General features: G+C 43.2%; 2 protein-coding genes across 7 annotated transcripts; one reads left to right on the top strand and one right to left on the bottom strand.

Annotated features, from left to right (window-relative positions):
* The first annotated feature begins 144 nt into the window (after positions 1–144).
* On the top strand, positions 145–9,655 carry LOC121539294 (methylmalonate-semialdehyde dehydrogenase [acylating], mitochondrial-like). 4 transcript variants are annotated; one of them, XM_041847675.2, is made up of 13 exons: positions 217–301; positions 771–896; positions 1,019–1,063; positions 1,204–1,278; positions 1,932–2,093; positions 2,504–2,582; positions 2,837–3,139; positions 3,372–3,493; positions 4,211–4,400; positions 4,866–5,047; positions 5,158–5,337; positions 8,630–8,728; positions 9,007–9,655. In XM_041847675.2, exons 3-13 carry the CDS (start codon positions 1,043–1,045, stop codon positions 9,109–9,111), a joined length of 1,518 nt encoding a protein of 505 aa, XP_041703609.1. In that variant the 5' UTR covers positions 217–301; positions 771–896; positions 1,019–1,042; the 3' UTR covers positions 9,112–9,655. The 4 variants fall into 4 exon arrangements, with proteins under 4 accessions (XP_041703608.2, XP_041703607.2, XP_041703609.1 ...); XM_041847676.2 differs by having other exon boundaries at positions 771–900; XM_041847674.2 differs by lacking the exon at positions 771–896 and having other exon boundaries at positions 145–301; positions 1,022–1,063.
* On the bottom strand, positions 9,236–20,733 carry LOC121539295 (basal body-orientation factor 1-like). 3 transcript variants are annotated; one of them, XM_041847677.2, is made up of 11 exons: positions 20,392–20,733; positions 20,021–20,273; positions 19,856–19,921; positions 13,733–13,876; positions 13,546–13,626; positions 13,262–13,332; positions 12,302–12,446; positions 11,212–11,705; positions 10,998–11,102; positions 10,123–10,191; positions 9,236–9,933 (listed from the first exon to the last, which is right to left on the bottom strand). In XM_041847677.2, exons 1-11 carry the CDS (start codon positions 20,430–20,432, stop codon positions 9,834–9,836), a joined length of 1,569 nt encoding a protein of 522 aa, XP_041703611.2. In that variant the 5' UTR covers positions 20,433–20,733; the 3' UTR covers positions 9,236–9,833. The 3 variants fall into 3 exon arrangements, with proteins under 3 accessions (XP_041703611.2, XP_041703612.2, XP_041703613.2); XM_041847678.2 differs by having other exon boundaries at positions 10,123–10,188; XM_041847679.2 differs by lacking the exon at positions 10,123–10,191 and having other exon boundaries at positions 20,392–20,732.
* Between the last annotated feature and the right edge of the window lie 419 nt (positions 20,734–21,152).

The raw sequence follows: 21,152 nt of genomic DNA, 5'->3' as shown, positions 1-21,152 counted from the left end.
AGCTTTTTTCTAATAAAGGCGGTTCGTCTTTAATTGTAAATAGAGATTAGCTAATAGAGTTGCAGTTTCAGCCAATAAGGTTTATATTTTTGTGGGAGGTCTTATTCTAAGCCAATAACTGAGCAGCTATTTCTAGACAGTTCCTTCTTTTAAATCCATGTAGTTGAGGGAGTAAGTTTGAAGGGTGTCTCCTGGCCACGGTCCTAGAAGGGGGTTTGGGACATTATTTTGGGATAAATCAAGCAATAAACACATTTTCATCATGGCAACGACTGTAATGAGATCACTGTTGAAGAAAGGGGTAAGAACTCATGTTATATTGCTTTACCCAAGAGTCAATCAAGACACTAACAGCTTTTGAAACACAGGAGGCTGCTGAGGGGAGGACAGCTCATAATAATGGTCACAATGGAGCCAATGGAATGGCATCAAACATATGGAAACCATGTATTTGATACCATTCCACTGATTCTGCTCCAGCCATTACCACGAGCCTGACCTCCTCAATTAAGGTGCCACCAATGTTTTGAAATGTTTCACATTGTTTACAAAGTGATAGATGCCATATGGCTTGGCTCTTGTCTTGTTCTTGTCTATTCTGTGGGTCACTAAGTTTAAGGAACCATTCCTCCTTAGACCTCTCCTGCTCTTTGTATGGAAAAAAGTATGTGCTTATCATATGCAGCTGCCTGTCAAGCTTTGTACAGCTCTATGACTCCCATGTGTGCTCTCCAGCTAAATTGTTTAATTGATACATTTTTGACTTTTAGTAATCCCTCCAACAATCACTGTAAAATTGACCCCCATGTGCACCTTCATGGCCCTGTTGCACTTCTATGACATTCCGGATTGCCATAGTTGTACATTAATCTCCCGTCCTAACAGAAGGCCTGGAAGTAGGTAGTAGTCCTTTGCTTCTAATGCTATATAGCTGACATTTGAGATGATACTATTCACAATAAATGGATAAACTCATGGATGAGGTATTCTTTACAGCTGACCACTTGCTTCCTCTCAGCAGGTACCTCTTCAGGTCAAGCGCATGTGTTACTCCTCCTCAGTGGTCAGTAATAACAGTTTAATAATACAGTTGAATGATGGTGGTTGTATATGACTACAAACAGATTACCTCTAGAGGATTAATTGTCACACAGATCTGTATTTCTGATAGAAATTTAACATGTTAAACATTTCTCCCCGCAGCCCACCACAAAGTTGTTTATTGATGGGAAGTTTGTTGAATCCAAGACTTCAGAATGGTTAGATATTCACAATCCGGTAAGTAACTAGGCCTAAAAGAGCTCAAATATAGTCTTCTAAATTGTATTACCCATCGTATTTTATTAGTTGATGCACAGAACATGTGTCACAATGCACAAACAACACCTTGTAAAGTGCAGCCTACTGCTGCACTTTACATTAAGGTCTACTTAGCTGGTTAATCAGTTACCTGAGTTTTGACTTTCAGCATATTATGTTATCCAGTTGCTGTACAAAATTGTCCAAGTTTTCAGCAATGACAAGGTTATAGGTCCATTACTATTATGTAAAATAAAAAGAGCTAGACTTTTATGAGTATACATATAGGTGTGCAATAAATTGTTATAATTCTCAAGAATGCTTTTGCATGAAAGTTCAAAGGTCAGTTAGCTGACACTTTGCTCCTTCGGCCTTCCTTTGCTTTTAGTTTGCTCATATCATAGAGGTTTAGAATGAGATTAGAGCACTCTCAAGAGTCAAAGAAATTCCTCTAGATTGCAATATTTTTGATGAAATGGCCCGATCTGATGGTTTTGTCAGTGTGTGTCAGATCATAATGTGTTGAAGTTATCTGCTCAAGCTGAGCACACAGCTCATACCAATCAAATATATATTTTTATAATCAGGTTACAGTTCACCCACTAATGAATTCTTCCCTCTGACTGTTATAGGCCACCAACGAGGTGATAGCCCGCGTCCCCAAGGCTACACAGGAAGAGATGCTGGCTGCTGTGGACTCCTGCTCACAGTCCTACCACTCGTGGTCTGAAACCTCCATCTTGGCGCGCCAACAGATCTTTCTGCGCTATCAGCAGCTTATCAAGGACAACATTGTAAGTCTGTAGCAGGGACAAGAACTTGTAGTACATATGATACAATATCGCTAGAAGCAAAGGTCAAATCTCATAATTCTCTGTTGCACGTTTAACGTCATGCACTTTTGGTTGCACATTGTTTTTCTGTCATGTTTTGGGGTCCAAAGACCGCCCTTGCATGCCCTTTAATTTGAATATTTTATACCATACAAATTCAGCATGGATTTGATTTAATATGAACCCTACTCTCAATGGCACACTTTTAAACATGATAGCTACTAGGTCCTTAGGTGATAAGAAAGGAGGAACACCACAATGCCTCCATACTATTTGTTTACAGCTGCTGTTGCTTAGCTTGAGTTACTCATTTTAAATTAAACTGATTTGATGTGCGTGTTAGCTCATGGTGTATGTGTCTTGTTTTGCAGAAAGAGCTTGCCAGGAGCATTACTATGGAGCAGGGCAAGACCCTGGCAGATGCAGAGGGGGATGTGTTCAGAGGATTGCGTAAGTCTCATGTGCACTGGCTTTTCCAAAGGGCAACATTTAGAGAGATGGTCTATTAGCCTCTGTTAATACTTGTTGCAGCCAAGGAAATGGTTAATCAGTACATTATTTAAGGGTCTAGGTCACTAGTATAAAGAGCTCTTTGGTCTATCACTAATGTGACTCAGTCTCCATATGAGGGATAGTCACACACACATTCTGTGACTGACCCAGTGTTCTCTGTACCTGAATGACACCCACTGTCTCTTCTCCAGAGGTGGTGGAGCACACATGCAGCATCACCTCCCTGATGCTGGGGGAGACTCTGCCCTCCATCACCAAAGACATGGACACCTACACCTTCCGCCTGCCCATCGGGGTGTGTGCTGGCATCGCCCCCTTCAACTTCCCTGCCATGATCCCTCTGTGGATGTTCCCCATGGGCATGGTGTGTGGCAACACCTACCTGCTTAAGCCCTCAGAGCGGGTGCCAGCCTGCACCATGCTGCTGGCCAAGATGCTGCAGGATGCTGGGATGCCAGACGGGACCTTGAACATCATCCATGGCCAGCACGACGGTAAGAAAAAAGCTAAATGTCCCATCACCTGCTGTTCTCTAAGCTATATCTGGAGACATTGGTGCTGTGATGTGAATAATTGAATAATCACTGTGTCTCTATGCTTTGATTCACATGCATTTACAATGCATTGATGTTGTTGTTGCATTACAAAGTGGAGAGATAATGGAGAGATTATGGCTGGCCTGTCAGTGCTCTATGCAAAATGAATCCCTGCTCCGGTCTTTCCCAGCTGTCAACTTCATCTGTGATCATCCGGCCATCAAGGCCATCAGCTTCGTGGGCTCTAACCAAGCCGGAGAGTACATCTATGAGAGGGGATCTAAAAACGGCAAGAGAGTACAGTCCAACATGGTGAGTTTGTGCCATTAATGAACAGAGGGTGGCAGTGTTGGCTTAAAAACGATTGTTGAATGTTGTCCTCTGCTTCTCTTTTCTACCTTGGCTGATTAGCTGTACAGATGAAACAGGGATTCAGATCCAGACAGCCCAGACACTTTGTGGAAAAGATTGAGTGGAAATGTGTCATTTATCTTATTTGACACATTCCCACAATAATGATCTACAAATGAAATGCATTGACGTAATATAAAGCACTTACAATATTGTACTTTTTATTGTTCTTTGAGAGGATGAACTTTCGAGACCATCTCTGATCTAATCTGCATGCAACCACATTGAAGGCATTGCATCAATGCTGCGTAATACATTTTGCAGTCAAACTTTTTCCATTATGTAATCCAACATTTGAACTTGATATGTGTGCAACAAAAGTTAATAATTCCCCTTTTGCTACTATTTCTGTCAAGTTTATGCATACAATTTGATGCATACTTTGGATATATCCAACGTATGCACCACACAGAACGCACTGCAACTGCCTCTGCAGTGCAGCGTTCCATTGGAAATGAATGTACTGCTGGTGTTCCAAAACGCAATGAAGCTGTCGGTCTGATCGAGACGTAATGTGCATTATTTGAATTGGATCACTTTTCCCTGGTATTCAGATCATGGGTATTCAGATCGAGGGACAGGAGGCTAAACATTTCCCACCCTTATGCTCTGCTGTAGGGAGCAAAGAATCATGGTGTGGTGATGCCTGATGCAAATAAGGAGAACACTCTGAACCAGCTGGTGGGTGCGGCATTCGGGGCAGCAGGACAGCGCTGCATGGCTCTCTCCACGGCCATCCTGGTGGGCGAGGCCCGCAGCTGGCTGCCTGAACTGGTGGAACGTGCCAAGGCTCTGCGAGTTAACGCAGGTACCCCACCCTCTCACCCTGCCCACACTTCCCGCCCTTTCCATCCCTAAGGGGCCCTCTGCTCACCCTCTTAAGGCCACCCATGCGCCCTAACCACACCTCTCGCCTCTTGCTGTACCATAACTTCAGATGGGGCTGAGCTGGGAAAGAGGGCTTGTTGAGTCACTCATGCTGCAAATTTGCGGCGACATTTGTGGCCAAAGCTTAAGAGAACTTGATGGGGAGGAGAAGAATGAATGATTCCCCTTATTGGCAATCATAAACACTCTAATTTGTGTGGCTGCACAGGAAACCCCTAAACAGCCATTTTAGAGGGAGTGCCTCAATGTGCCCCTCACCCTGGCAGGGCTTTTGAGTGTTTGTGTGTCTGCGGGTGAAGGTGTATTTGTGTGTACATGTGTGTCTCGTGTGTGTGGCTGTGAGGGAGAGTTCTCACTGCAGGTTGTTTTTCGGGAACCCTCCCAGGGGACCAGGCAGGTGCGGATGTGGGGCCCCTGATCTCCCCTCAGGCCAAGGAAAGGGTCAACAGCCTGATTCAGAGTGGGGTGGACGAGGGAGCTCAGCTGCTGCTCGACGGCAGGAACGTCAAAGTCGAGGGCTATGAGAACGGCAACTTTGTGGGGCCTACCATCATCGGCAATGTCACAGTAAGTGTGTTCTTGCAGGTGCAAATCTTCTAGTTGTACTGCCCAAAAGTATGCTGATGTTATTTTCTGTCCATATCCTGAAATCCGGTCATTTCCTTTTTGTCTCCTAGCCTCAGATGAAGTGCTATACTGAGGAGATCTTTGGGCCTGTTCTGGTTGTCCTTGAGGCTGAATCCTTGGATGACGCCATCAGCCTGGTTAACAATAACCCCTATGGCAACGGCACAGCTATCTTCACCACCAACGGAGCCACAGCACGCAAATACACTCACGAGGTGGACGTAGGCCAGGTGAGTGTCTGTGGACCTGTGTGTGTCCCTACTTCCTGGGAGAATGGAGGCATTCATACCCTCTACCATGTCTATACCTTAAACAAGGAGGACATCGCACATCTATTCTAAAACATACACTCAACAACCATTATTTTCCATGGCAAGTATAGCCTTATTTGCTTCTGCTCTAAACCAAACACTTCTGCCCCCTCTTCCCTTCACCACCCCGCCCCATGTGGACTATAAATAGCTACAGCAAATATGTGCCTTTTTTATTAAAACAGGGACATAGAAATACATTTTCCTAGTAGGATTACAGGACGGGAAATCTTAAATTAAAGGGATTCCTTTGGACCTGTTAAATATTTAAAGCATAAATAGTGCCTTCAGAAAGTATTCATACCCCTTGACATATTCCACATTTTGTTGTTTCAGCCTGAATTCAAAATTGATTAAAATTTCTTTTAAATCACCCGTATACACACAATACCCCATAATGACAAAGTGAAAACATGTTTTTTGAAATGTTTGCAAATTTATTGAAATCACCGATTCTGGGTAAGTCTCTAAGAGCTTTGCAAACCTGGATTGTACAATATTTGCACATTATTATTTTAGAATTCTTCAAGCTCTGTCAAGTTGGTTGTTGATCATTGATAGACAGCCATTTTCAAGTCTTGCCATAGATTTCAAGCCAATTTAAGTCAAAACTGTAACTAGGCCACTCAGGAACATTCAATGTAATCTTAGTAAACAACTCCAGTGTGTATTTGGCCTTGTGTATTAGGTTATTGTCCTGCTGAAAGGTGAATTTGTCTCCCAGTGTCTGTTGGAAAGCAGACTGAACCAGATTTTCCTCTAGGATTTTGCCTGTGCTTAACTCTTCAGTTTTTTTAATCCTATATACAGTGGGGGAAAAAAGTATTTAGTCAGCCACCAATTGTGCAAGTTCTCCCACTTAAAAAGATGAGAGAGGCCTGTAATTTTCATCATAGGTACACGTCAACTATGACAGACAAATTGAGAAAAAAATATCCAGAAAATCACATTGTAGGATTTTTTATGAATTTATTTGCAAATTATGGTGGAAAATAAGTATTTGGTCACCTACAAACAAGCAAGATTTCTGGCTCTCAATTACCTGTAACTTCTTCTTTAAGAGGCTCCTCTGTCCTCCACTCGTTACCTGTATTAATGGCACCTGTTTGAACTTGTTATCAGTATAAAAGACACCTGTCCACAACCTCAAACAGTCACAAGACCAAAGAGCTGTCAAAGGACACCAGAAACAAAATTGTAGACCTGCACCAGGCTGGGAAGACTGAATCTGCAATAGGTAAGCAGCTTGGTTTGAAGAAATCAACTGTGGGAGCAATTATTAGGAAATGGAAGACATACAAGACCACTGATAATCTCCCTTGATCTGGGGCTCCACGCAAGATCTCACCCCGTGGGGTCAAAATGATCACAAGAACGGTGAGCAAAATCCCAGAACCACACGGGGGGGACCTAGTGAATGACCTGCAGAGAGCTGGGACCAAAGTAACAAAGCCTACCATCAGTAACACACTACGCCGCCAGGGACTCAAATCCTGCAGTGGAAGACGTGTCCCCCTGCTTAAGCCAGTACATGTCCAGGCCCGTCTGAAGTTTGCTAGAGTGCATTTGGATGATCCAGAAGAGGATTGGGAGAATGTCATATGGTCAGATGAAACCAAAATAGAACTTTTTGGTCAAAACTCAACTCGTCGTGTTTGGAGGACAAAGAATGCTGAGTTGCATCCAAAGAACACCATACCTACTGTGAAGCATGGGGGTGGAAACATCATGCTTTGGGGCTGTTTTTCTGCAAAGGGACCAGGACGACTGATCCGTGTAAAGGAAAGAATGAATGGGGCCATGTATCGTGAGATTTTGAGTGAAAACCTCCTTCCATCAGCAAGGGCATTGAAGATGAAACGTGGCTGGGTCTTTCAGCATGACAATGATCCCAAACACACCGCCCGTGCAACGAAGGAGTGGCTTCGTAAGAAGCATTTCAAGGTCCTGGAGTGGCCTAGCCAGTCTCCAGATCTCAACCCCATAGAAAATCTTTGGAGGGAGTTGAAAGTCTGTGTTGCCCAGCGACAGCCCCAAAACATCACTGCTCTAGAGGAGATCTGCATGGAGGAATGGGCCAAAATACCAGCAACAGTGTGTGAAAACCTTGTGAAGACTTACAGAAAACGTTTGACCTGTGTCATTGCCAACAAAGGGTATATAACAAAGTATTGAGAAACTTTTGTTATTGACCAAATACTTATTTTCCACCATAATTTGCAAATAAATTCATTAAATATCCTACAATGTGATTTTCTGGATTTTTCTTTCTCATTTTGTCTGTCATAGTTGACGTGTACCTATGATGAAAATTACAGGCCTCTCTCATCTTTTTAAGTGGGAGAACTTGCACAATTGGTGGCTGACTAAATACTTTTTTCCCCCACTGTAACTCCCAATCCTTGCCGATGACAAGCATACCCATAACATGATGCAGCCACCACCATGCTTGAAAATACGAAGAGTGGTACTCAGTGACGTGTTAGATTTGCCCCTAACATACCGCTTTGTATTCATGATGTAAAGTTCATTTCTTTGCCACATTCTTTGCAGTTTTACTTTAGTGCCTTATTGTAAACAGGATGCATGTTTTTGAATATTTTCTATTCTGTACAGGCTTCCTTCTTTTCACTCTGTCATTTAGGTTAGTACTGTGAAGTAACTACAATGTTGTTGGTCCATCCTCAGTTTTCTCCTATCACAGCCATTAAACTCTAACTGTTTTAAAGTCACAATTGTACTCATGGTGAAATCCCTGAATGGTTTCCTTCCTCTTTGATATTATGGGGTATTGTGTGTAGGCCAGTGACACACATCTAAATTCAATCCATTTTAAATTCAGACTGTAACACAACAAAATGTGGGCCTCCGCTATGTCCTGTGTTTGCTGATTCTTCCATCCCTCAGCCAAAAGGCTTGACTCCCGTGTCCAAAATTACTCCTGCATTTTCAAACATTCTCGACCAACCATGAGTTTCCAGTGGCCTCAAAAACAAAATGTTTTGTTTAGTTCTTCTGTCCCTCTCGCATGCAATGCTTTCAACACTGTGAACACAAGCAATGGTTTTCGGGATTGTTGTGACTCATTTTTCATGCATTGTTTGTTCTTTGAACTAGCATTTAGTACACCTTCCTCTCCCAGTGTTACTCATTCAGTTGCTCTGAAGGGGTATTTGTTTCCAATGCGGTAATGGAAGTTTGTGTTTTGCAGATTGGGGTGAACGTTCCCATCCCTGTTCCTCTACCCATGTTCTCCTTCACTGGCTCACGAGGCTCCTTCAGAGGAGACACCAACTTCTACGGCAAACAAGTGAGTATCAGTTGACATATGGTAACAAGGTCTTTGAAGACAGACAGTAGTTAGTATGGCTGGTCCTAATAAGGGGTTGTACTGTAGGTTGGGGCCTCTATTCAGTGAGTTTCTGTGGCTGACTGATGATGTAAACCACTCAGTCCTAGTGATGGCTGATCAAAGCCAATTATCTTGAGTCCAGATTTTCAGCTTCATTTCATTTTCTGTTATGTAATACGGTCATGATGCCATAGTTACAGAGCAGTCTATTATAATGTCGTCTCTGCTTTCTACAGGGCATCCAGTTTTACACACAGATCAAAACAGTTACTTCACAATGGAAGGCAGAAGACGCAACCGTGAAAACTCCTGCAGTTTCCATGCCAACCATGGGACGCTAAAGGGTCTGGAGAAAGAACGATCCCACTTCCCCATGTCTTTTGTGAAGCAAAATGTCAAAAACTACTGTGCAGTCCCGTCACCATGAGTTGATAATTACCCATAGTAATTTGACAAGCCTTAATGTAGAATTTGGACCCAAAATGATTTTATTTTTTCAATGGTATTTCAAGATTAATTCACTCACTATGGATCAATAGTTTGGCTTCATCATTGAATGACGGTTCCTTTGTTCTGTATACGTTTCTACTAATTGTGTCTGTATCTATGTTACGATTTAGGAAACAATGCAAATAACTGTGGAGCAGTTAAAACAGTGTAAAGTGCTTGCATATCTTTTCTTTGTATGCAACATCTGTGTTCAAAGTATACTGCCTCACCAGCATTTTGATGTTGATGATTGTGTAGCTGCCAAATGTGATGCCACTATTAATCATACATTCAGTGCATCTGAATATTTGAAATGTGTTATGCACACTTGCTGTGGTGCAGTTATTCATTTCGTCCAGGTTGCATTTTAATAAAAATCCATCCGTTTAAATTGAACCCTTTATCGTCCATCTGTCTTTTTCCCCTGTCTGTCTGTTTAAGTTCAAGTAAACTTTAATTCATGACAATGAGAAAATACCATAGAAGCAATTTTCACATAACCATCCACATAATTCTGGAGACACTTCATTTGGACAAGCACATTTCTCAGACCGACTAACACTGCAGGGAGAGGTCATGTGGTCTGGATATCCGGCAGGGCGCTGGGGTTCGAGGGTAGGTTAGACACAGGCGCCTGGGTGATGAAGGGCACATGGGACGGCTCCTCTGTAATTCTGCAAGACATGTCATTATGTAACAAAAAAATCAACAAGGTCTGATAAATCACACTCAGGAATCACTCTCACTGCTAAATGTTTCGGTGGCTAAACATGCTCTGTTGGACATAAATCTACCGAAGCGTTGTAATTATGAAGACAAAAACCAGGACTGTCATGTCCTCAAGCATTCTTTTGGTGTCTTACCCGGGATTAGTGTCGTTCTGGTTTTTCTCTGGGGACGCAGACAACGCCAAAGGTTGACTCTGTTTCCTGCTAAATAAGTTGCATTGAAATGCTGTACATTTAAAAAAGGCATATTTTACCATACTGTGGCACCTGTTCTCTCTCTAGCTGTTGACTGCAGAAAGGCCTTGTAAGGGTTACATCAGGTCATTATGATTCATACTCTACTGCTGTAAATTCATCCTACGTTGCCAAATGCTGTATGTTTGCAAGGCTAGATGCCAGGGAAATGTTGACATTGCCATGAATGCACATCTCTGCCCTCCAATACCCCCTTATACATTCAGATCCCCTGCACTCAACTTAAAATTAATGTTGCCAGCGGTTCCCTGACCACAGGCGTTCAAAAACGAAATAAACCCCTTGTGCACGTGAAGTGGGGCCAAGAGGCTGAAGGCAAATCTGCGTGGCCAGATGTTTGTTTTCAAGCACACGTCTCTGTGGCTGGCCCTATTTTTACTATTGTGCCCAGACTCTTTCTTCATTCTTTTTAAGCCGCTGGACGGAAAAGAAAATTGGTTTAAACCTAACTGATGTTTTATGGTATCCTCTTTTGCTGAGAAAAGAGCTGTTTAAGACATTAAAAAGGAGGAGTCACAAATAAAGGCCCTCTCCCAGACTGCAGCACGGCTCATGCTTCTTATGGTGTCACTGCGTTTTGTTCTCAACATTTATTGTGCTAGTGGTTTCGTTTTCATGTTTAATGATTCCAATTTGATGGTATCATTCTAAACTGAACGCAGTAGAAATAGAAATGAGAAAATAGGGAAGCTAACAATGAGCATGTCTGCTGGCAGACAACACAGGACCCACACAATGTAGTAGCTAGCTGTTACCTTGCTTTCTGTCCGTTCATTTTTGCAAACAGCAGTCTAAGCACTTTCTCCTTCTGCTCCCACGTGAGTTCAGAGATGTCAACCTTGTTGCTCTGGAGATTATTCCTGAAACACAAGTGTAGTGGAAAAATAGATTTCCAAGTTGGAACAGTTTCTACCAGTGCAATGGGGAAATGTACAGTAAGTGGTGGTAAAGACCGCAGGCAGGCCTCACCACTTCTCGGCCTCTTCCAGGTCGGTGTAGACACTGTTGGTGCTGTGAGGGGTTTTGTGGAAGGTGCGGATGCGGGGGTACTCCTGCTTGCCTGACCGGGCCTCACTCATCCTCCTGCGGTAGGCCTCCAGGGCCTCCTGCCTGTACTGCAGCCGGCTGGCCTGGATCTCCTGCTTCACCTGGCCCAAAGCCTCCTGAAAGAAGCACTCCAGCTCTGTGCGCTGCTCCACAATGCTGTGCGCCAGCCGCTTCACTCGCCCCATCTCCTTCTCCCTCATGGCCAGCAGCTTCTGCAGTTTATCCAGCTCCACCTGGCCGGCCTGGGTGCTAACCAGGGCTCGGTGCTGCGTCTCCTCCTTGTCTCTCTCAAACTCCCCCACCATGAGCCCCAGGGCCTGCTCCAAGGTCCCCACCTTCCCCCTAAGCTCTGCTATCTCCTCATTCTGGGCCCTTACCTGGGACACATTCTCCTTTATCATCAGCTCACTGGTCTCCTAGGGGTGGAAAATATAGGAAAGATTGAGGGGTTAGTCTTAAAATAAGAGTTGAGATCATCATGAAAATATACATAAGGCATTCTCCAAAGTAACGTAATTCATTAAAGCCACTAAATGGCATTTTGATAAATGGATAATGTTTTGGGGGACTTAACTGCCAAACGGAAAAAGGATTAAGAATGGAAGAATGATTGGAAGAAATACTGAGCTGGGGTGACTTAATCCTATCCTTGCTTTATCGACATAATCAGGGATGAGATTACGGTACACTGTATTTATTTGCCTTAGAGAAACAGTGCCAGAAATGCTGAGGGGGAAGCCACTGACTTGGAACCCAGAAGCCAGTGGAAACTCATCACAACTACCAGCCACCGAGATACTGGCTCGTACTGTGGAGGTGAGGGGAAAGAGGGGCCGCAAGTAAAACAAACATGGGGTCATCAAAAATAAATAAAACAGGGGAAATACCATCTAAAATACTGTATGTCCACTGGAGATCTGCCACATAAATAAATACAAATTATTTTGTCCAGGCCCTGCTAGTGCATGAAAATGCCCACTGCTCTGTTTGACGTGCCATGGTGCCGGTGTACCTTATGCAGTGCCAGGGAAGTGTTTTCCTCAGCCAATGACACAGTCATCTTCCTCAGGTCATCTACCTCCTTCATATGGCAGCTGAGAGCCTCACTGAGACGAACGTTCTCCTTGAACACTGAGCGTGACGCATCGTCCAACTGGCTGTTAGTGTAGGAAACAAGGAATGCACCGTTTTTTATGTTAGGTGCCAAACTCTGAGGTACAACTGGCACTTCCCCCTCTGTTATCTATCAGTCTAAAGTCACTTCGACAACATCAAGGTGGTGCATTGGGTTTGGTGGCGGGATAGGGAGCAGTCTGGTGATGTGGTAGACTAGAGCAAATTATAAGTGACATTCAATTCCAAGCTTAGAATACTGGGAAGGATCTGGTTTTAATTTTCCTTTGAGTCACTCTCGCTTAGTCACCAAATTGAGACAAACTGGGTCAATGTCAGCTCTGTCTGAAAACACAGGTTACATGCATTTCAACTTTATATATGGCCAAGGATTTAGGTCTAGAATTGGCAATGCAATCGATGATAAATGCCACATTCAGTGTCAATGTTGAAGAGTTTATAGACCATAAAACACACAGAATTCAAAGTACATCCCTAGTCTGTCCTCATATTTTTTATTTTATTTTATCTTTATTTAACTAGGCAAGTCAGTTAAGAACAAATTCTTATTCACAATGACAGCCTACATGGCTTTAGAACTATACAGCACACAGAGGTCTTCCCCACACTCTGTTCCAAACCAGAACACTCTTCCCTGCAAGGCATTCTGGAACTGCTGGGGATGTCATCATTGGCTTAGGTGATGTACACTATCTTGAGGAAGACAAACTGGTGTAGTCAAGATAATAACCTTGTTTTCCCTCACAAATTATGTATTTTGCCTCTTTTTTTTCCCCTGACCTGAAGGTGCAGTTTGAAAAGTAAAATTAGCATGTAATTGGCCAGCGGAGACACTCACACAATGGCTTCATTGTGGGCCCTCTCAGCCAGCTGGGCGATCCTCTGCTCGGCCTCCTTCTCTAGGCGAACCTGCAAGGGAACACACAGTACTCACTGTTTCTCTCCCGCCTCTCTATTGCTCAGTTAGGCCTTTTACACCTGAACATCTTTACCCATTTAATCCAATACTTTTTTATTAGCTCAAGGCTAGTTTTCCCCAAGTTTATTTTGCACTGGCAACACCTCCTTGGAACTGTAAGTGCATGTACAAAATAATGTGTCAATTTGAAGCCATCATCATACCTTTTCACTGAAGAATTTGTGCTCCATTCTAGCTAGGCTTTCCTTGTGCTCCCTGTCCGCAATGTACATGCTTTCTTTAATCTAGAAAGTAGAGAGTTGATGATCATTGATAGAACTGTGAAATCATACACAATCAAGAGTGGTACTTCAGGGTGTCAAGCAAGGTTTCTGTCTATGTTGTTCTCACACTATTTAACTCCTGCTCCATCTGGGCTTTCTTTTTTCGAAACTCCTTGATAGTCTTCAGTTCACCCTGGATCATCCTGAACTCATTGGATCTCTTCTCAAACTTCTCTTCCAGCTTATTGATTTTAAGAGTGTACTCTGCAACCTGCAACAACCAATCATATAGTTATATATCTTGAATTTTGGAGACATAGACAATAATGTAACTCTATACAGCAGGTGTAAATAGTGTATACACCACTATTGTTAGCTACGTATACAATGAACATTTTGAGAATGTACACCATCTGTGTGTATCCACTACATATTTGTACGTGAGATGGCAGTTGCCATTTCAGAAATAGAATCTATTCAGATTTTCTGAAAAAAATTACCATAGCTTCCAGGAATAGGAGGAAAACAACCACTTATAATAGCTGGGACGAAAATCAAAAAGTTTAGATGAAGTCCGGCCTTTGCAACCCAACCCAACTTCGGGAACAGATCAGTCAGAAAGGCTGAAATCAGTTTAACTGCTGCTGTGTACACTCCAGTCAAAAATGTGACAAAAATTGCCAAAGTTATTGAAGGCAAGCAAAACATGCACCCACAATCATGTACATGATGACTAAATTATAGGTTACCAACTATTTGATTATATTGTTATGCCTAATTTATATTCTTTAGATAACTCTATAAATGCTATTCTATAAACTTACGACAGGGATAAATTAAATGATCAACAGCTCTCTTTAGAAAGCTCCCATTCCTTCATCAAATCAAATCACATTTTATTGGCCACATGCGCCGAATACAACAGGTGCAGACATTACAGTGAAATGCTTACTTACAGCCCTTAACCAACAGTGCATTTATTTTTAATAAAAAAGTAAAATAAAACAACAAAAAAGTGTTGAGAAAAAAAGAGCAGAAGTAAAATAAAATAACAGTAGGGAGGCTATATATACAGGGGGGTACCGGTGCAGATTCAATGTGCGGGGGCACCGGCTAGTTGAGGTAGTTGAAGTAATATGTACATGTGGGTAGAGTTAAAGTGACTATGCATAAATAATTAACAGAGTAGCAGCAGCGTAAAAAGATGGGGTGGGGGGGCAGTGCAAATAGTCTGGGTAGCCATGATTAGCTGTTCAGGAGTCTTATGGCTTGGGGGTAGAAGCTGTTGAGAAGTATTTTGGACCTAGACTTGGCACTCCGGTACCACTTGCCGTGCAGTAGCAGAGAGAAAAGTCTATGACTAGGGTGGCTGGAGTCTTTGACAATTTTGAGGGCCTTCCTCTGACACCACCTGGTATAGAGGTCCTGGATGGCAGGAAGCTTGGCCCCAGTGATGTACTGGGCCGTACGCACTACCCTCTGTAGTGCCTTGCGGTCGGAGGCCAAGCAGTTGCCATACCAGGCGGTGATGCAACCAGTCAGGATGCTCTCGATGGTGCAGCTGTAGAATTTTTTGAGGATCTGTGGACCCATGCCAAATCTTTTCAGTCTCCTGAGGGGGAAAAGGCTTTGCCGTGCCCTCTTCACGACTGTCTTGGTGTGTTTGGACCATGATAGTTCGTTGGTTATGTGGACACCAAGGAACTTGAAGCTCTCAACCTGTTCCACTATAGCCCCGTCGATGAGAATGGGGGCGTGCTCAGTCCTCTTTTTTTTCCTGTAGTCCACAATCATCTCCTTTGTCTTGGTCACGTTGAGGGAGAGGTTGTTATCCTGGCACCACACGGCCAGGTCTCTGACCTCCTCCCTATAGGCTGTCTCATCGTTGTCGGTGATCAGGCCTACCACTGTTGTGTCGTCGGCAAACTTAATGATGGTGTTGGAGTCGTGCCTGGCCATGCAGTCATGGGTGAACAGGGAGTACAGGAGGGGACTGAGCACGCACCCCTGAGGGCCCCCGTGTTGAGGATCAGTGTGGCAGATGTGTTGTTACCTACCCTTACCACCTGGGTGCGGCCCGTCAGGAAGTCCAGGATCCAGTTGCAGAGGGAGGTGTTTAGTCCCAGGATCCTTAGCTTAGTGATGAGCTTTGAGGGCACTATGGTGTTGAATGCTGAGCTGTAGTCAATGAATAGCATTCTCACGTAGGTGTTCCTCTTGTCCAGGTGGGAAAGGGCAGTGTGGAGTGCAATAGAGATTGCATCATCTGTGGATCTGTTGGGGCGGTATGCAAATTGGAGTGGGTCTAGGGTTTCTGGGATAATGGTGTTGATGTGAGCCATGACCAGCCTTTCAAAGCACTTCATGGCTACAGACGTCAGTGCTACGGGTCAGTAGTCATTTAGGCAGGTTATCTTAGTGTCCTTGGGCACGGGGACTATGGTGGTCTGCTTGAAACATGTTGGTATTACAGACTCAGTCAGGGACATGTTGAAAATGTCAGTGAAGACACTTGCCAGTTGGTCAGCACATGCTCAGAGTACACGTCCTGGTAATCCGTCTGGCCCTGCGGCCTTGTGAATGTTGACCTGCTTAAAAGTCTACGGAGAGCGTGATCACATAGTCATCCGGAACAGCTGGTGCTCTCATGCATGCTTCAGTGTTGCTTGCCTCGAAGCGAGCATAGAAGTGGTTTAGCTCGTCTGGTAGGCTTGTGTCACTGGGAAGCTCGCGGCTGTGCTTCCCTTTGTAGTCTGTAATAGTTTTCAAGCCCTGCCACATCCGACGAGCGTCAGAGCCGGTGTAGTACGATTCAATCTTAGTCCTGTATTGACTCTTTGCCTGTTTGATGATTCGTCTGAGGGCATAGCGGGATTTCTTATAAGCGTCCGGGTTAGAGTCCCGCTCCTTGAAAGCGGCAGCTCTACCATTTAGCTCAGTGCGGATGTTTCCTGTAATCCATGGCTTCTGGTTGGGGTATGTACGTACTGTCACTGTGGGGACGACATCATCGATGCACTTATTGATGAAGCCAGTGACTGATGTGGTGTACTCCTCAATGCTATCTGATGGCCAGATTTGTGCTTAAGAAGTTTTGCTTATGGATGCATCTCTCTTTTCTTTGTTTTGCCTAATGCAGTGTTTTAAATGTAATTAAAATATGACACTGACCCAATAGAATGACTGGAAAACTCTTGATGATATACACTGAGTGTACAGAACATTAAGAACACCTTCCTAATATTGAGGTTGCACCCCCGCTTTTGCCCTCAGAACAGCCTCAATTTGTCAGGGCATGGACTCTCCAAGGTGTCGAAAGCAGGAAACTGTTGAGCGTGAAAAACCCAGCAGCATTGCAGTTCTTGACACAAACCGTTGCGCCTGGCACCTACTACCATACCCCGTTCAAAGGCACATAAATCTTTTGTCTTGCCCATTCACCCATTCACCCTCCGAATGGCACACATACACAATCCATGTTTCAATTTAAAAAATCATTCTTTAAGCTGTCTCCCCCCATTCACCTACACTGATTGAAGTGGATCTAAAAAGTGACATCAATAAGGGATCATAGCTTTCACCTGGAATCACCTGGTCAGTCTGTCATGGAAATAGCAGGTGTCCTTAATGTTTTGTACACTCAGTGTAGTTGTTTGGTTGGCTGACTTTTTCAACATTCAGAGTCACATGTCAGACTACTTTGAGACAAAAGCCACTGCACTCACGTTCTTTGAGTGCTATTAATGCAATGGTTTCCATTAGCTAAGTCAATTTTCAAGATGAACCATTTTATCACTTCACAATGAGCAAATGGATTTGAGGGGCATGTCTTGAAATCACATCTTTAGCTCAACCACATCAATATTTATTTCCAGAATTAGTGCTACATAGGCATATGATGGGGATTTTTTTAGTTGGTCCAGACCGAGCTTCTTTTATTTCTCAAAAGCTTATTGGGTCCTATTTTTACCACCATGAAGTAAGAAATGGAGATGGAAAACAGCTGTTAGCCAAAGCGGCACATTTCCTTGTTGTTGAACCATTGCAACAGATATTTGGATGATCTTTACTCCAATCAATGTGATCAACTGTCAAAATTAACCCGTAAAAAAGTTGCACACCAGCACAAACAATCCATATGACACATGAGGGATGGATAACTTAGGCTATATCAAAACTAGTTTGTATGTTTGAGACCATGCACATTTTAATTAAGTTTTATTTTCTGTTGCCGCATAGCATTACCATATATCATAAATCTAGACTATATGGCTGGAAATGTAGGGATTCGTTTCTTAGTTTTATGTTTTCTTAGCTTGTTTTCTATAAATTTGCATAGGGACTGCCTAATTAAAAAATAACACTGTTGTTCAGACACAACACAGCACATTCTTTTGATGCTGTACATGACATCAGACAAACAATGTATAGCCTTGAGGCTTGCAGGACAATTAATATGATTTACAGTGAGGTAAAAAAGTGTTTGATCCCCTGCTGATTTTGTACGTTTGCCCACTGACAAAGAAATGATCAGTCTATAATTTTAATGGTAGGTTTATTTGAACAGTGAGAGACAGAATAACAACAAAAAAATCCAGAAAAACACATGTCAAAAATGTTATAAATTGATTTGCATTTTAAAATGAGGAAAATAAGTATTTGACCCCCTCTCAATCAGAAAGATTTCTGGCTCCCAGGTGTCTTTTATACAGGTAACGAGCTGAGATTAGGAGTACACTCTTAAAGGGAGTGCTCCTAATCTCAGCTTGTTACCTGTATAAAAGACACCTGTCCACAGAAACAATCAATCAATCAGATTCCAAACTCTCCACCATGGTCAAGACCAAAGAGCTCTCCAAGGATGTCAGGGACAAGATTGTAGACCTACACAAGGCTGGAATGGGCTACAAGACCATTGCCAAGCAGCTTGGTGAGAAGGTGACAACAGTTGGTGCGATTGTTCGCAAATGGAAGAAACACAAAATAACTGTCAATCTCCCTCGGCCTGGGGCTCCATGCAAGATCTCACCTCGTGGAGTTGCAATGATCATGAGAACGGCGAGGAATCAGCCCAGAACTACACGGGAGGATATTGTCAAATATCTCAAGGCAGCTGGGACCATAGTCACCAAGAAAACAATTGGTAACACACTACGCCGTGAAGGACTGAAATCCTGCAGCGCCCGCAAGGTCCCCCTGCTCAAGAAAGCACATATACAGGCCCGTCTGAAGTTTGCCAATTAACATCTGAATGATTCAGAGGAGAACTGGGTGAAAGCGTTGTGGTCAGATGAGACCAAAATGGAGCTCTTTGGCATCAACTCAACTCGCCGTGTTTGGAGGAGGAGAAATGCTGCCTATGACCCCAAGAACACCATCCCCACCGTCAAACATGGAGGTGGAAACATTATGCTTTGGGGGTGTTTTTCTGCTAAGGGGACAGGACAACTTCACCGCATCAAAGGGACGATGGACGGGGCCATGTACCGTCAAATCTTGGGTGAGAACCTCCTTCCCTCAGCCAGGGCATTGAAAATGGGTCGTGGATGGGTATTCCAGCATGACAATGACCCAAAACACACAGCCAAGGCAACAAAGGAGTGGCTCAAGAAGGAGCACATTAAGGTCCTGGAGTGGCCTAGCCAGTCTCCAGACCTTAATCCCATAGAAAATCTGTGGAGGGAGCTGAATGTTTCGAGTTGCCAAACATCAGCCTCGAAACCTTAATGACTTGGAGAAGATCTGCAAAGAGGAGTGGGACAAAATCCCTCCTGAGATGTGTGCAAACCTGGTGGCCAACTACAAGAAACGTCTGACCTCTGTGATTGCCAACAAGGGTTTTGCCACCAAGTACTAGGTAATGTTTTGCAGAGGGGTCAAATACTTATTTCCCTCATTAAAATGCAAATCAATTTATAACATTTTTGACATGCATTTTTCTGGATTTTTTTGTTGTTATTCTGTCTCTCACTGTTCAAATAAACCTACCATTAAAATTATAGACTGATCATGTCTTTGTCAGTGGGCAAACGTACAAAATCAGCAGGGGATCAAATACTTTTTTCCCCCTCACTGTAGACTACAATGCTGGGCAGGGATGTCAGCAGTTTTAGTAAAACATGCAAATGTTCCTGGTCCATTTCTGACCTGTTTTTGTAAACTGTCTAGTCACTCCCTGTTCTTTGAAATTATGGAAGACTTACTTGGCAGGTTACCCAAGTTTGTTCCTTCACAAAGACTAAATCCTTACCAGTTGTTCATTTTCCTCAAGGGCTTGTTTTTTTTTACTTTTAAGTTGTCCCTCCAGCCTTGCAATCTGAAATAAAATAAAAAATGTTAGGAAACGCCCCAACGAAAATAAATTAAGGTGCAGATGTACTATGGATATTATAAATATCTGGGGACAAAAGTTAACCTTTTCTTCTTTCTCGGCATCTTTCCTCTTCAAGAAGGTAATTATGTCAACTGTGTCCTTCTCTGCACGATACTGCTGGTTAGTGAGCTCTTCATTGGCTCGTGCCAACCTGCGGGCAGCTTCACGGTACTCCACGCGCGAGTGTTCAGTGACATCCAGCCTGGCTTCCCAAAGAGCAGCATTGGCCTTTGCCTTCTCAATGTCAGACTCTTTATCTGCTTTTGACTCATGTTTGCCTTCTTTCTTTCCTTTTCTAGACATTTGGACAAAGAATTGTAGTAAATTAGCTACACAAACCGTGCGTAAAACTAGCTACAGGTAGCTAGCTAGCCAATTCAAGCTATAACGACACCAAGAAAAAATTGTCTTACCCTTTACTTTTCTTTCCATTTTTTCCTTTCTTCTTGGGCATTGTTTCGAATACTAGCTATAATTTAACTGCTAAGAATTAATGGGACACTTACAGGCTAACTAGGTTAGCTTCACTTCAAGGCACTGGGGAAACCGTGTTTACAACAATGTTGGCATAGAAACGCTGTCATATGGCACTGGCTGTGGACATGCTCACAGCCTACGTCAAAATCACCTGCAGCATGTCTGTAATGTAATGTTAAATGCAACAACAAAAAACAAGTAATGTCATATGTGCACAGTATACACAACTATTCCAGCTAAATTTCAATGAGCATGCAATCACACAAAAACACATCGGATTTCCGACAACTGGGAACTCGGAAGAAAACGTGCTCCGACTGGGAAAAATAGATATCCACGTTACAGCGCTTGTTTACGGAAAACAGACAGAAGACAGAGTGGACCACCTGTGCTAATTAGCTATCTGCTTCTCCAAACACCTGTGTGTAAAAGGAAAACAGACTCCACAAACATGCGGTCACTGAAAAATACTGTCGGCTGTGTATAAACCAGTTAAAACAGTGTATTTAGCATTTGTGAAATTATTTTTATGTGATCTGAAAGTAGAGGGATTTATGTTTCTAGAACATACCACAATTGAGAATCGATTCACGATTAGATGGACTATTTGGCTGTTTTGGCTTCCAGAACCAATTTGCCTTTAAACAGAACAAGTAAGGTCCTTTGACTATAAGGAGTAACGTTGCTTAGTCCATTA

This window comes from Coregonus clupeaformis, chromosome 25 (assembly GCF_020615455.1).
Source record: "Coregonus clupeaformis isolate EN_2021a chromosome 25, ASM2061545v1, whole genome shotgun sequence".
Taxonomy (NCBI): Eukaryota; Metazoa; Chordata; class Actinopteri; order Salmoniformes; family Salmonidae; genus Coregonus; species Coregonus clupeaformis.
Note: the sequence above shows the minus strand (reverse complement) of the source record. Positions and strands in the feature narration are given on the sequence as shown.